The 15693-nt window shown below is 40.4% G+C and overlaps 1 protein-coding gene across 2 annotated transcripts in view; it reads right to left on the bottom strand.

The window, feature by feature from the left end:
* lhx6 (LIM homeobox 6) overlaps positions 1–15693 on the bottom strand; it is a 63024-nt gene that overhangs the window by 37829 nt on the left and 9502 nt on the right. The window contains exons 1-3 of one of the 2 annotated variants that reach the window (XM_031890650.1): positions 10498–10594; positions 7443–7622; positions 1634–1755 (exon numbers count right to left, since the gene is read on the bottom strand). In XM_031890650.1, the coding sequence (XP_031746510.1) occupies positions 1634–1755; positions 7443–7601 (281 nt within the window). In that variant the 5' untranslated portion in view covers positions 7602–7622; positions 10498–10594. Of the gene's footprint in view, positions 1–1633; positions 1756–7442; positions 7623–10497; positions 10595–15693 lie in introns of those variants that run through there. The other variant, XM_002941138.5, reaches the window with a different exon arrangement.

Here is a 15693-nt window from a genome sequence, read left to right as displayed (position 1 = left end):
ACTGTGCAATAAAAGAATGGAAAATTACATGTATATTCAGCAGTACTAGAGCAGGAACAAAAAGTTAGGTTCAAGGTCATCCTTGCAAAATGATCAATAAATGGATCAATGAACTACAATTATATTCTATATAAACAAGAGTTTATTTCTTTATGTCATACGGTTATATCTACCTTTAGTGTGCCCGTATGCCTATAAACAGAACCTATAATGTAGAAAATTCAAGGTATTCCATAACAATTAAATAACAACATAAATACAGTACATTTTCCGAAATAGACTTGAAAAGCATTTCTAATAAACAGTATCTATTGTAATTCACAGACGCATGTAAATGACATCATGGTTCTTTATATATAAAGCAAAAACATGCAGACTTCCAAATTGAAATGCTACCCAGCTGACTGGGGTCATTGACCCCCTGCAAACAAAATAAAGTATTATTTTTATTATTACTTATCTTTCGGTTTAGGCCCTCTCCTATTAATTTTATAGTCTGGCATTCATATCTCTGCCTGCTTGCTAGGTTAACTAGGACCCCCACAACCAGATAACAGTTCAAAACTTGTGAGCTGCTTATAAAAAGGTGAAAATATTCAAGAACTACAACAAAAACCCAATGGCAAACAGGATTCCTGCCTGGCTCCCAGCATCTTGTTTTCCTTAGCAACTCAAACCCCATAAAACTGAAGCTTCAGCGGTCCCAACAACGTAGCTGTATTCATTAGTTAAACAAACAGTTTGTTCAAAGGAATATGACTTAATGACCCGAAATAATTTTAACTCGGCTCAGAAGAAATGTATAAGGGAATCCACTGAGCTATCCTGCTTAAAACACGGGGCCTTGGTATCAAATATCCAAGGTAATGTTTACAGAAGTGTCAATATAAATGATTTCTGAAGTGTGCCCGTACAAAGGCAAGTTTATGCCTCTGGCTGGCTACCTGCACCACTCTCCCTCCTCTCGCACAGTTTGCCCTGCAGACATATGCACAAGCACTGATCAACACTGACGATAATTTAAAAAACAAATAACAGCAGCAATAAGATACGTAAATAGAGATAAGTCTGAAATGGCTCATTTTACCCTAAATGGTGCAAATAAATAACAGCATAACAATCAATTATAACAAGTACTTAGGAGTAAGCCACCTCCCCCACCGGAAAACAAATTTGTTGGTAAAGCAGGACCAAATCAATAAATACATTTTGAATTCATGAACTGCAACAATCAAGTCTGTACAGATATGGGATCCCTTATCTGGAAACCCGTTATCCAGAAAGTTCCAAATTACGGAAAGACCATCTACCATAGACTCCATTATAAGCAAATAATTGTAATAAAATGATTTCCCTTTTCTCTTTAATAATTAAACAGTACCTGGTACTTGATCCCAACTAAGATATAATTAATCCTTATTGGAGGCAAAACAATCCTATTGGGTTTATTCAATATTTAAATGATTTTTAGCAGACTTAAGTTATGGAGATCCAAATTATGGAAAGATCCCTTATCTGGAAAACTCCAGGTCCCGAGCATTCTGGATAACAGGTCCCATACCTGTATCATATGTTCTTGTTTAAAATGGGCAGGAACCACAAAGAGGGGGAAATTCAACAAATTGCAGCATACCTGAAATAATCCATTTTGCAGAATATCTCCTTGTTTTTGATATAGCAGCTATTGTGTTGTCTCAGGGAGGTTCTGCACACGGAACATTCCAGGCACCTGACATGCCAGATCAGATTATTCACCTGAAACACAGAATAGCACACTCTATTAAATTGGCTCTTTTTAGCATGCATGTTTTGTACTTCTGTAATAGCTTGGATTTAAATAAATCTTCTTCATGACCAATCCCCCATAGACAGATGCATGCATGGTAAGACCCTGATTGGCTGCTAGTGCCCCCTAGCAGGATGGGAGGACTTGGCAGAGGCAGCGGAATTCTTTACTATCCAACTGGGAGTATGAATGGGTGTCATTTCCACTCACAACATAACATTGTGGATATGATACTTTTTAAAAGAGCATCTTCATCCACACTGGACTGTAATAATACTGGAATACTATGCAACATGAGGAATACTATCCTATATTATTGGATTGCATAGGATAACACGTACGCATTCCTTTGTATATTTTCTTACTGTCCTGTATAGGTTGATGTGCATGAGTCCATTGTTATACTGATAAATGGTTTTTGTGGATTCATTTATTAGATTATTTTCCTAGCCTTCCCCGTGTAATATACATGTACTTTCACAGTATCCGGGGGTGCTCATTGCAAGGTAGTTACATAAATTTAGTCACATACAGATGGACACATTTGTTACCTAGCATATATATGTTATTGTAGATTGTAAGCTCTTTTGGGCAGGGCCCTCTTCACCTCTTGTATCGGTTATTGATTGCTTTATATGTTACTCTGTATGTCCAATGTATGTAACCCACTTATTGTACAGTGCTGCGGAATATGTTGGTGCTTTATAAATAAATGTTAATAATAATAATAATAATAATAATATCATGCACAACAATCCTTTCTTCAGAGACCCTTAATAAAACCCATAAACCCATAATATATATACAGCCCCCTTGAACTTTTCCACATTTTGTCACATTACAGCCACAAACATGAATCAATTTTATTGGAATTCCACGTGAAAGACCAATACAAAGTGGTGTACACGTGAGAAGTGGAACGAAAATCATACATGATTCCAAACATTTTTTACAAATAAATAACTGCAAAGTGGGGTGTGCGTAATTATTCAGCCCCCTTTGGTCTGAGTGCAGTCAGTTGCCCATAGACATTGCCTGATGAGTGCTAATGACTAAATAGAGTGCACCTTTGTGTAATCTAATGTCAGTACAAATACAGCTGCTCTGTGACGGCCTCAGAGGTTGTCTAAGAGAATATTGGGAGCAACAACACCATGAAGTCCAAAGAACACACCAGACAGGTCAGGGATAAAGTTATTGAGAAATTTAAAGCAGGCTTAGGCTACAAAAAGATTTCCAAAGCCTTGAACATCCCACGGAGCACTGTTCAAGCGATCATTCAGAAATGGAAGGAGTATGGTACAACTGTAAACCTACCAAGACAAGGCCGTCCCCCTAAACTCACAGGCCGAACAAGGAGAGCGCTGATCAGAAATGCAGCCAAGAGGCCCATGGTGACTCTGGGGGAGCTGCAGAGATCTACAGCTCAGGTGGGGGAATCTGTCCATAGGACAACTATCAGTCGTGCACTGCACAAAGTTGGCCTTTGTGGAAGAGTGGCAAGAAGAAAGCCATTGTTAACAGAAAACCATAAGAAGTCCCGTTTGCAGTTTGCCACAAGCCATGTGGGGGACACAGCAAACATGTGGAAGAAGGTGCTCTGGTCAGATGAGACCAAAATGGAACTTTTTGGCCAAAATGCAAAACGCTATGTGTGGCGGAAAACTAACACTGCACATCACTCTGAACACACCATCCCCACTGTCAAATATGGTGGTGGCAGCATCATGCTCTGGGGGTGCTTCTCTTCAGCATGGACAGGGAAGCTGGTCAGAGTTGATGGGAAGATGGATGGAGCCAAATACAGGGCAATCTTGGAAGAAAACTTCTTGGAGTCTGCAAAAGACTTGAGACTGGGGAGGAGGTTCACCTTCCAGCAGGACAACGACCCTAAACATAAAGCCAGGGCAACAATGGAATGGTTTAAAACAAAACATATCCATGTGTTAGAATGGCCCAGTCACAGTCCAGATCTAAATCCAATCGAGTATCTGTGACAAGATCTGAAAACTGCTGTTCACAAACGCTGTCCATCTAATCTGATGGAGCTGTTTTGCAAAGAAGAATGGGCAAGGATTTCAGTCTGTAGATGTGCAAAGCTGGTAGAGACATACCCTAAAAGCCTGGCAGCTGTAATTGCAGCAAAAGGTGGTTCTACAAAGTATTGACTCAGGGGGCTGAATAATTACGCACACCCCACTTTGCAGTTATTTATTTGTAAAAAATGTTTGGAATCATGTATGATTTTCGTTCCACTTCTCACGTGTACACCACTTTGTATTGGTCTTTCACGTGGAATTCCAATAAAATTGATTCATGTTTGTGGCTGTAATGTGACAAAATGTGGAAAAGTTCAAGGGGGCCGAATACTTTTGCAAGCCACTGTATATATATACGAAAAAGGAGACTGCCGGCACTCACAAAACGACACACTTCAGTTGCCTGGGTGCAGTGTTCAGTAAAAATGTACAGAAAGAATCCAGAAGCCGCACTCGCAGGTCTTATGTGGAAAAAAAACAATCTTTATTGCCAGGTGAGTGAACTAACGTTTCGTCTGTTACACCAGCCTTTGTCAAAGTTATAGGAAGTAGGAAGTAAATGTTGTTAAGAATGTCAATTTGCTATGAGGCTGTGGTCTGTTTTGGACTTTTTTATTACATAATGTTGAATCCTGTGTATGTGTCAAAGACCTGAGTTGTCTTTTTGGAGATATGTGGAGATATCAGTGTCACTGATCTGGGCTGCAAATCTTATAGGGCATTTAATAGTTAAAACTGTTACTGGAAGCACATCTACAAAATAAACAGATCATCTATGAACCTATAAAGTCTTTATATGTGTCTCCCAAATGGGGTCAGAATATGTTTCTGTTTGTAATCGGCCATACATAAATTGGTGAAAACCATGTCAACATTTGCCCATACTGTAACCTCTGGTTTGTAGATAGTAGGACACCTGTAACAACTCAAATAAAACCTCTGTGCATGGTCTTGTGGGGTCTTGGTTAGTCGAAGGGTGTCCACATAATGTATTAATACCTTCCTCCATGGGTATAACAGTGAGGACATATCCATGGGCACTAATTTACTGTTGGAAGATATAGGCATGCTTTACTTTGGATAAAAAGACTCCTGTGGGTATGTGGACATTATCTGGACAATTGGTTGCAGAAAAAAGTCAATGGAAATGGCTATACGTTGTAAAATCAGCTCTCTGGCACTACTAAGGGCTACTACTAATGGGGGGAGTAGGATGCAAGAAGAGAATAAAGGCAATTTTCTAAATCGTGAGTCCATGTTCATCTCTGACTCCCTACTGTACAGCGGTTCTGAAAGTGTTAATTCTCAAGTGATGAAAAATGATATAGAAATTTCGATATTAAAAAAAATATATAGTAATCTGCTGGAGAGACCAGAGAGAAGTGAAAGTGAGAGAAGCTGCAGTGTGAAGTGCTCCTGACAAAATACCTGGAAAGGTGCTACAACACAGGTATAGGGATTCATCAACCTGGTATTTAGTTTTACAGCTGTGAATCCCAGTACGGACATTTCTGTTCTTGCCTTGTCTGTCTGTCTGTCTAATCCTGCTTATAATTAATGGGGGTATGCAAGGGGCAAATTTTTCACTTGGAAAAAGAGAAAAGTGTAAAAGGACAGGCACAATTAAACAGAGAAGTCTATCGCAACTCGTAAATGTAGGAAGTAATAAGGGTTTTATGGCAAGCTACAGAGACACAACAGGAAGCTGCAAGGGCCCAGCAACAGCATGACAGCTCTACAAGAAGCTACTAGAGCAAAACCTCAGGTGCCCCAAGAAACTATGAGTGCTCAACAGGAAACATTATAGCTGCATATGACAAATCTATAAGAAACCAACAGGCTAATAACTAGACAGATCAATGCACACACAGATGCCAGTAAAGATGCCTTGGAACAACAAGACCAAATGAGCCCGCACTTACAGAAAGAAGGCTGCTGTGGCTGAGAAACTACTACTACTGAGGGGCACCTAGGACTGGAGTCCTCTTCACAGCATCCTAGCAAGAGTCAGAGAATGCAGGAAAGCCTTGGTAAGATTGTTCCATTTGTTAAATGGGTAGTTACACAGAGTAAGAGAGTCAGAAACTCTATGTCCTTAGAAATCAACTTAAGGGTGCCAAGGTGCCTTGGTAGGGTTCATTCTCACATAGACTAGACCAGAGAAAATTGAGAGTGAGAGGCAGAGCTGTCAAGCCTAGGAGGTAGAATTTTGGAGGGCTGAAATGTATTCATGCTAGCCAGAAATGAGGTCAACATGCATGCACACTCTTCCAGAAGTACGTCACGCACATGTGCAATTGACTGCTGCTCTGCGTTACCAAATGGTAAATGCATAAACGTGCCCGGATGTAACAGCGAACTTCGGGAGATTAAAAATCAGGAGAATGCTATCAACTGATGGGAGACCAGTAGAGAGAAGCCAAAATTGGGTAACTCCGCAAAACATGGAGGGGGGGGTAGCTCTGGACCAAAACTTTGTCACAAAAGCTGGATTTTCATAATAAAGTGGATATGTTTGTTCTGTTCTATCCATCTGATCCTGCTAACAATAATTAGATACAATACAGGGATGGGCTTTCATCCTTATATCCAGAAAGCTCTGAATTATGGAAAGTCCATCTCCCATAGAGTCCATTTTAAGCAAATAGTTTTGGACACAATTAGTCATGTCTTTGCCTACAATGCAGCATTTTACCCCCAAAAAGAGTATATGTGGTCATGTGTGGATCTGCATCCATCTGAACTGTGTATAAAGTTTTAAAACACAAGGCATTTAGTATGCGTGTTTAGAAAATTTTGACGCACACTGCAGTCTAGAGATAGAGGTTTTTCCCAGGACAAGACTTTTGGCAGAAGGAGTTTGGAACTTATCTTCTTTGGTGGGGGAACTTGCTGTATAATAGCTTGTCTAGCAGTTAGTCTCTGCAGGCACTAAGCAACATTGTCTTCTGGAACAGCAACCTATGTTCCCTTACTTTCTATTTCTGACCCACTGTAACATCAGATAAAGCAATCCTATACCCAAAGTGACTGCCTGGATTCTGGTCTCAGCATCTTCTGATAATATTAGCCATGTTTGGCCACTGGGTTGACCCTCATCTACACAGTTGGTGGCACTAGCTCTTAGCCCCCACAAAGGACAATGAGCGAGCCAAATAAAGCAGAAAGGGCTTAAGAGGAGTTACTTAGTTTATATAAAAAGGGTTTAGTAATACATAGCTGTGTAGCAATAAATATCATCAAGATCACTAGCAAGGTTTGGGGCAGGGATGGCGGTTCAGTCGTTAGCACAACTTTTTGGCAACCTGAGGTCCTGAGAATGATTCCTGGAATCTATATGGAAGAAGTTTGTATATCCTCCCTGCGTCTGTGTAGGTTTTATATGGGTATTCGGATTTTCTTCTACACTTCAAAAACATGCGTGAAAGTTCACTGGCATCAGATGAAATAGACCCCTGTGCATATGAATCTCATAAAGGGCTCAGACTGTATGCTTCACCAGGGCATGGACTGATGGTTAAATCTCAGCAAAGAGATGAACAAAAATTACTGGCACTGTATAATGAAGGGATAATAAAGAGGCATTAGAGGCAATACATTTACATAACACAAGATACCTTGAGCAAATATCTGTCCAGGATTTCCAAGCCACAGCTGGAGCAGATGTTCTTTCCATCTGATGGGACGGAGGATGAGGAGGATGGGGGTGAGCACACTGAAGGGGTGGAGGGAGGGCTGGGTGAAGAGTGGTCCTCTTTCTCCAAACTACATGGCATATTTTCATCATCTGAGTGAGACTGAGAAAAAACAAAAATAATTAGAAAACTATTCTCAAACTATACATACACATTAGGGAACTGCTATATGTCTTTTCAATAAGATTTGTTGCAATATAGAGCACCCTTAGTTATTTTTGTATTTATGTCTTGTTATTTTGTCCCACTCATGTATAATATATAGGAAGGGCACATAATTAAACAATCCCCTTAACTTATTATGTCTGTAAATGGCAGGGAAAAAATTAAATGGAAGCTACAATTTACAGAGAGAAGTATTTTAAACAGCTGCAAATATCCACACACCTGTGGGGAAATGCTATCAAATGGTTCCTTTTTGGTTGGGCTGCAGGAAACAAAAAGTAATGTGGGTGCATCCCTAGCTGCCCTCCTTCATGAGATATTGGTCAGTAAATATGCACCAATGAATGAAGAAACAATGGTGATGTCCCCATCTCACTGACACACAAAGGCCTTGTGCAGATATCCACTCTATATGTAAGTGCATTATGAGCAACTAATTGCATTTAAAATCCGGTCCACATGCCCATTCCCACACCTTGTGTCTCAACCCTTTCTCCTTGTAGATTGTAAGCTCTTTTGGGCAGGCCCCTCTTCACCTCTTGTATTGATTGCTTTATATGTTACTCTGTATGTCCAATGTATGTAACCCACTTATTATACCGCGCTGCGGAATATGTTGGCACTTTATAAATAAATGTTAATAATAACTACTAGTAGCAGCTACTTGTCACAGCTATTAAATGCCAGAAAATACCCTGCCATAGACAATAATGAGAATGGCCTCTGCTAAAACACACATAGAGACAATTATCAGTAAATGATCAGCACTGTCTATCTTAGTAGCCACAACAAGTAGCTGCTACTAGTAGCTCTGTGTGTCTTCACCCTTAATGTTTTTCTGCACAGCTGAACAGCCAGAAATCTATTTTGCCTGACTTTATTTTCTAACCAAAACACTTATATTGGCTACTTTTCTTTACTCACCAGCCTGAAACTAAACCCCAGCACTGCAAGGCAGAAGTGCTACCCACTGAGCCACCATAATGCTTTTTTTAACATTTAACCTGTATTTTATGAGCGGTGCTGGCAAACAGGTAAATTCCACATATGAAACTTGTAGCTTTAAATGGAGAAAGCAGTATTTTGTGCAGGAGAGTTCCTGGAGAGGGAACAGCAGGGAGTAACTCCTATTAAGTCTGCAGGTAAGGAAATAAAAACCGGGGTTTCCACCTAGGCACATATTATTTTGATAGATTCCATGAAAACCAGGACAACATATTGGGAAATATTTTAAAGGGACAATATATTTTCAAATATTTATAAAACTTTGATAAATAAATAAAACTGCCTTCATTATTAGGCAAACAACTATAGAGACATTATGGCAGAATCAGGACATTAAGTTCCTCATATTTATCTTGGCACCTTTTGGCACAATTTTCAGCTTCAGAAATGGGACCAGCCATATGCAAAATCAGCAATAAGTTAATAGGTTACCTACAGTCCGAGAGACATACAATATGGAAGCACATTTGGGAGGCCACTGATTGTTGTCCATGTAATAGTGAATGTTCCATATACACATATGTATTTGAACAAATATATGAACAGGAGTACATGTAGCTGGAAGAAAACTGGTTACAAATATTGTGACAAAATAGTGAAAGAATGGTGTGGATATTATTATTATCTGTTATGTATAGCACCAAACATTTACTCAGCACTTTACAGAGTTTCAACATCATTCCCGCCAGTCACTGCCCCAGGGAGCTTACAATCTAAGGTCCCACACACACTTAAGTCATTTTTTATCTGGAGCCTGTCTGTTTTTGGGTGGAGGAAAATGACACAGACACATAAAGAGCATACAAACTCTTTGCAGATCAAACCAGCACTGGATTTAAAGATGGTGTCACTATCCCCCCACCCCCTCACAGCCCCCCATCCGTTCACCCACACGCTCCCACTCTTACACCCCCCACCGGCTCCCACAAATTTTATTTTCTCCCTGCAGTTCCTTCTATTGCCAGAACTAAACAAGACAGTCCCCAGTTCAGATGAAGCCAGCAGGCAGCATTCTGCATAACTTGGTAGCTCCCCGCCCCAACCACAATGCAATATTTAAAGGTAGGAGAAGGGCCAGGGAGGGGGGACTATGGCACAACAGACTCCATTGTCCGGGCCCCCTGTTTCCCAGTCCCCGACCACAGGATCTGCTGTATACAGTACATAGATATGCCACTGCCGCCCCCAGATCTATCTTTGCTGCCCTAGGCCCAGGCCTTTGTGACCTGCCCACAAATTTGGGCTTGGATCACACAATTATAACTTTAAACAATGTGAAATAGGGCAACCTCAACCTGAAGCAGAATTATCTTGCAGTATTTGCTAATGCAGTATTTTCCTGTCTTTTTTCTGTCCTGATCCTTTTTTTTTCTTTACTATACTTATGAAATGTAGTACACACTCACACTTAACTTTATAGCTATGTTGGTACATATCTTATTGTTACCCTGCTATAAAAATCCCATTGTGGATTTAAATTGTTAAGTTGTCCTTTCCTGCTTCTTCAGTATATACCCCACTCTTCTATATGGTAGCTTCCAAAGTTCCAAATCTCAATATCACAGCTACATATGTCCACAACAAAAATATACATTTCGAAAACATGGGACAGAGGAGGAAGAGAAAGTCTGTGGCATTCATTTAGATGTGACTGCAATGTAGAATGAAGAACGTCTAATGAGCTATTCAGCACTCCAAGAGACGTGACATATATAGAAAACCCCTCTAATTACATAGGCATATGCCCTCGCTCTGTTTGCAAAGCCTGCAGCACAACTACAGAAAAACCTAATCACCACCAACTTACCAACAGGATGTAGAAAAATAAGAAAGACCGGAAAATATTTAACGCTGGCAACAACCAGGGAGTGACTCCTTTATCAGAAACATCTGGTTTGGCACAGCATCACCTTCAAGAAAAAGGAATATCTTTCATTATTATTCAGCTTTTTCTTTTGACGAATGCATGCTAAGCCATCTTTGTGGGATCTAATAGGGTTATTTAACCAAGAGCTGTCAGTGTTTTCCCACTATATTCCAGTACTGGACAGCTGTTTGTTTAAGGTCAACTACCAGAATCCCTTTTTAACTAAACTAAAGCTCTCCCAGTGGCCACTAAATTACAGTACATGGCATTCTCACTGCTTGCAGCCAGTTATATGGGCACTAAGAGCATAGGTGGATTGGTATAAGGGTCGAGGCTGAAAACCTACAGACTTTTTTGTGCCCCATGAGCTCTTCAGTATGCAATTCAAACTTAATTACATATGTGAGAGTATACTCCAATGCAAAATTATCCCTACAGTGCTATGGCAATCATTAAATAACCGTACAATATGGCTTTAGTATTATATACTGAACTTACTGCACCAGCTCAAATTTTCAGAATCACTATAACAATAATGATTCAGGCCTCTAAAATTGTGCACCATCTTGGATTTTGTTAGAAGTGTCAGTGACACTGCACATGCTCAGTGTGCTCTGGGCAGCTTAAGGGCCATCCCAAATCATCAAGCAGAAAATGAGGTTTATCTGCCACAGAGGGTGATGCTTTAGGGCCCATTAAAAATTCTAATACAAACTGCACTGTTTTCTGATCTGTCTTGTAATGAGAATCTGATTTAATTAATAATCAGCCTTGTATTTTGATTAGTATATTCTATATATGCAGTATATTGTGAGTCAGTCCTTAAGTTCAGGTACCTGACAGTAGCACAGTGTGCTGGCAATTAAAAAAGGAGATGGGAAAGTACTAGGGACATCTTCATAGGCAAAGAGCCTCACTGCTAAAGGGCGGTGGTTGCCCATTGAGCTAATGACAAAAAGACTCAGGGCCTGGTAAGGACCCGGTGCTGAACCCCCTCATAAATTGATAGCAAAGTCATGCTTTAACACTACCAAAGATGAAATTTGGTAAAAATAATAAAAAAGGAAATCAATTCTTTAAGTTGCCGGGGGTGATTTTTGCTGCTCTTGGTACAGTGTTACATACAGTAAAGTTGCTACCTTGCCCCATGGCAGATATAGCACTGGGTCTTTGGAAATAAAACTTTTATTGTGCATTTTGTTGCTTTAAAATCCATCTGTGCAGTTGCTGGACTACAGCTCCCATCATGCTTTCGCCCTTCTACTGTGCTCCAATAAAACTCTGATCTATTAAAGTTAAATATGTCCTTTTTAGGTATATCATTTACCTACGATTCATGCTTTAATATTAAAGCTATAATTGAGTTCTTTTTTTTTTTGAACATATAATGACATTTCTATATAAGTCATTCTTTTTCCTTTTTCCTTCACGTAAACATTAGAGTGCATTTTCTGGAAACTGGAGTTTCCACTGCCTGCAGTATAAAATCATGTTTAGCTCATAACATATGCCGCTCATTTTAACATTACAGTACAAATATCCTAAATCCCAAGTCAACTGCATTTCAGTAATGGAACATAACTGTAATCTGTTGTAGTTGGTTCTTGTATTTGTACTGAGTTTATATTGAAAAAATGAATATAAATATAAAATGCATAGACTAAAAACACAACTGAGCAGTACAGTAGTACAGCAGATCTAGAGCTTTGCATGACAACTCCCTCTTAAAATGTTGAGGTCACACAAAGTAAGTAAATGGAACATTTCCAAGCACTGGAGACCCATAACAAATAATTTGTAGTGCCAGGCTGGGATACAGGACTTATAGAGGGTAAGTGCTAGCCCAGGAATATCACTATTATTATATATTTGTACGTTTTTGTCTACTTAGTTTGCTTTGTAAAACATGCAACTGCCCCCATTTAGAGACTGAAACTCTTGTTATTATGTGACTTTAGTGCACGTGTGGCTGTTGTTTACAGACAGTTTTCTACCACACAGTCTTCTATATTCCTCTCTGAATGTAGATTCGTTTTGCTTTGGTCTGACAGCATTGAAATTATCTTTGGTGACTTAAGCTGGCCATACATGTGGCGATCTGACGATGTTTAGTGCGACCATCGGTCGCACGAAACATCGCCAGATCCGCCACACACAGTCAGGGCTGAAACAGCAGATAAGGAGGTAGAAACAATAGGATTTCTACCTCCTTCCGCCGATTCAGCGCTGACAGCAGATTTTGGTCAGGCGCCTTCTATGGCGCCCGATCAAAATTTTCTATCCTGGCCGATCGCGAGTCGACCGATTTCAGCAGCTTCCTGCGATATCGGTCAACTCGCCGACATGCCATACACGCACCGAATATCGTACGAAACGAGGTTTCGTACGATAGTATCGGTGCGTGTATGGCCAGCTTTAAACTGGCACAATCATGACCACTATCCATCCCCCTTTGTTCTCCAGCAGTAAAGAGATACCAGGCCCGGACTGACAATCTGTCAATTCTGGCAAATGCCAGAGGAGCTGCTGTAAGATACTATAGACACTCACTAATTATTGGGCTGATGGGGGGCTGTTTGGGCCTCTGTTTTGTTAATATGGCAGGGCTTAGCTTGAAAACCAGTCCAGACCTGACAGACACAGTCCCCTTGGTTGCTTCCTGGACCTGGCCTGCACCAGAAACCAAACCATTGCCAAAAATCCTGAATCTGAACATTACTGTTCACATATGTGCTTCATCTAACAGTCATTTCTAGCCTCTCCTCCATCAATTCTCCCTCTGATCCTGATTAACTTGTCAATACCTAGAATTCAATTCTGTACTCTATATTGGCCCCATTCCCCCTGTCCCCTAGCTAAACTCTCAGACACAATTCCTGCCCTCTTCTACAGGATTCACAGAACACATTTGGAGGAAATCCCGCACAAAAGCTGACTTCACCCACTAAAAATGTCTTATGTCATGCCTTAATACTGACCTCTTCAAGGCTAAGCAAGCTTACTATAGTATGTCCATAAACAATAACATATCCATGACACTTGTATTTCATATTCAACACCCTGCTACATGCAAATCCACCAGAATCACTCACATTTCTAGATGCAAACTAATTTGCCGCCCCTACAGACACCAGTAATCTAGACCTTTTTAGGCTTTTACCTCATTCTTTGATTTTGATCTTGTTACTTTATCTGAAGTTGCTCAGTCCTCTACAATAACAATTTGCTTACTTGATCCTATGCTCTCATCTTTAAGGTGGCCATACACGCACCGATAATATCGTACGAAACCTCGTTTCGTACGATATTCGGTGTGTGTATGGTATGTTGGCGAGTCGACCGATATCGTAGGAAGCTGCTGATATCGGACGACTCGCCGATCGGACCAGTTGGAAAATTTTGATCGGGCGCCATAGAAGGCGCCTGATCAAAATCTCTCTTCAGCGCTGAATCGGCAGAAGGAGGTAGAAATCCTATTGTTTCTACCTCCTTACCTGCCGATTCAGCCCTGAATGGTGTGTGGCACATCTGACGATGTTTCGTGCGACCGAAGGTCGCACGAAACATCGTCAGATCGCCACGTGTATGGCCAGCTTAACAGTGTGCCCCTGTACTTACTATAATACTTATATATTAAGTTTCACCCTAGCTTCTGGTGCTTTCCTTTCTTTAGAGGCCTGTGTCCAGGGTCGGACTGGGGGGTCCGCCGCACCCCCTGCAGAGGCCCCTGCCACCCACCCGACATTCTCAGGGGAGGACCATGTTTTATGGTTATTCTCTATTTATGAATGGGAACAAAGTGGAGAAATAGATGGAAGAATAGATGCTAGCATGTAAATAAAAGAGACTAGGAGAATAAAGAGGTTGGGTGAGGAAAGGAGGAATAATAGTTTGGAGAGTGGGCCTAGGGTTTAAGGTTCTCTGGTGGGCCCCTGGGGTCCCAGTCCACAATGCCTGTTCTGGGGCCTATAAATCCCTAGTTACACCACTTCTGTTGATCACTCCTATCTGTCATCAAGCTGCATTTTGATTCTCTTCCTACCTTTCTAGCCAATTGTTTTCTGTCTCTTACACAATTAAATCTGTATTGGTTAATTTGATCTTTAAATATCACTTGTAATCAGATGATATCCAGATATAATTAGACTTCCTTTCATTAACCAATGACATTCAAACCTTCTGCCACCTAGCAATCTCCTCCTGAATAAATCAAACCACCTCAAACTGAACCTAAATCTAAAATAGAGCTTATAATCTACCCAACCTTCTCCTCCTTTTTACAATTACTACTGATGGCACCGATACACCCTATTTCTAAGTTGGGTGTCTCCCAACCACCTTGTTCCCTTGCAATCAAGTTTAAAGTCTGCAGCTAGAATCTTTAAGCTTTCTCATAAGAGGGAACCTTTTCATCCCCGGTATTTATCATGGCTGCATAGTAATCAAACACAGAATAGCATACAAAATCCTTCTGCTAACCAGTAGGGCACTAATCTTTTCTTCACTCCTAACTACATTTCTTCAGTTGTATCCCTGTATATTACTGCCATCTCCACTGTTCCTCTCAGAGCCACTCTCTTTTTATACATCCACATTTACTTGTACTGGTTGTACTAAACCTTTCTGTATTGCTGCTTCTTCCCTTCGCAACTCCAACCTTTTCTCAACACTCTCTCAACCTTTTAAAAAAAAAACCAACAGATCCTACCTATTGCAGAACTAGAAACATTTTTGATCCAGTCTTTATTAACTGGGGCACAAACCTTTATGCATAGCAGGACTGTACATTATCTAGCCGCATAGATTGTGAGCCCTATGAGACAGGGACCTCTTTCTCCCAATGTCTCTTACCACATGGCCCTGTATCTATTCATATTTAGTTATTTATCTTCTCTGTTTGTAATTCTTTGTATTGTAAAAATGTATGGTAAACTCTACCATTTGAAACTGTCTCCATCTGATTGTTGTGAGAGTAGGCCCTGGGCCTTTGGTTCTCTGGCGGTCCAACACTGTACATTATGTACCGTGCATTATGTATTTACATTTTATATTACCATTAATAATAGCTGAGGTAGTTTTGATGATTTTTTCATTTCAGAAACTGTTGTAACTTTAATGTATATTACAGAATGCTTT

Source organism: Xenopus tropicalis, chromosome 8 (genome assembly GCF_000004195.4).
Source record: "Xenopus tropicalis strain Nigerian chromosome 8, UCB_Xtro_10.0, whole genome shotgun sequence".
NCBI lineage: Eukaryota > Metazoa > Chordata > Amphibia > Anura > Pipidae > Xenopus > Xenopus tropicalis.
The sequence above is the reverse complement of the archived record's forward strand: the minus strand, read 5'-3'. Positions and strand labels throughout refer to the sequence as shown.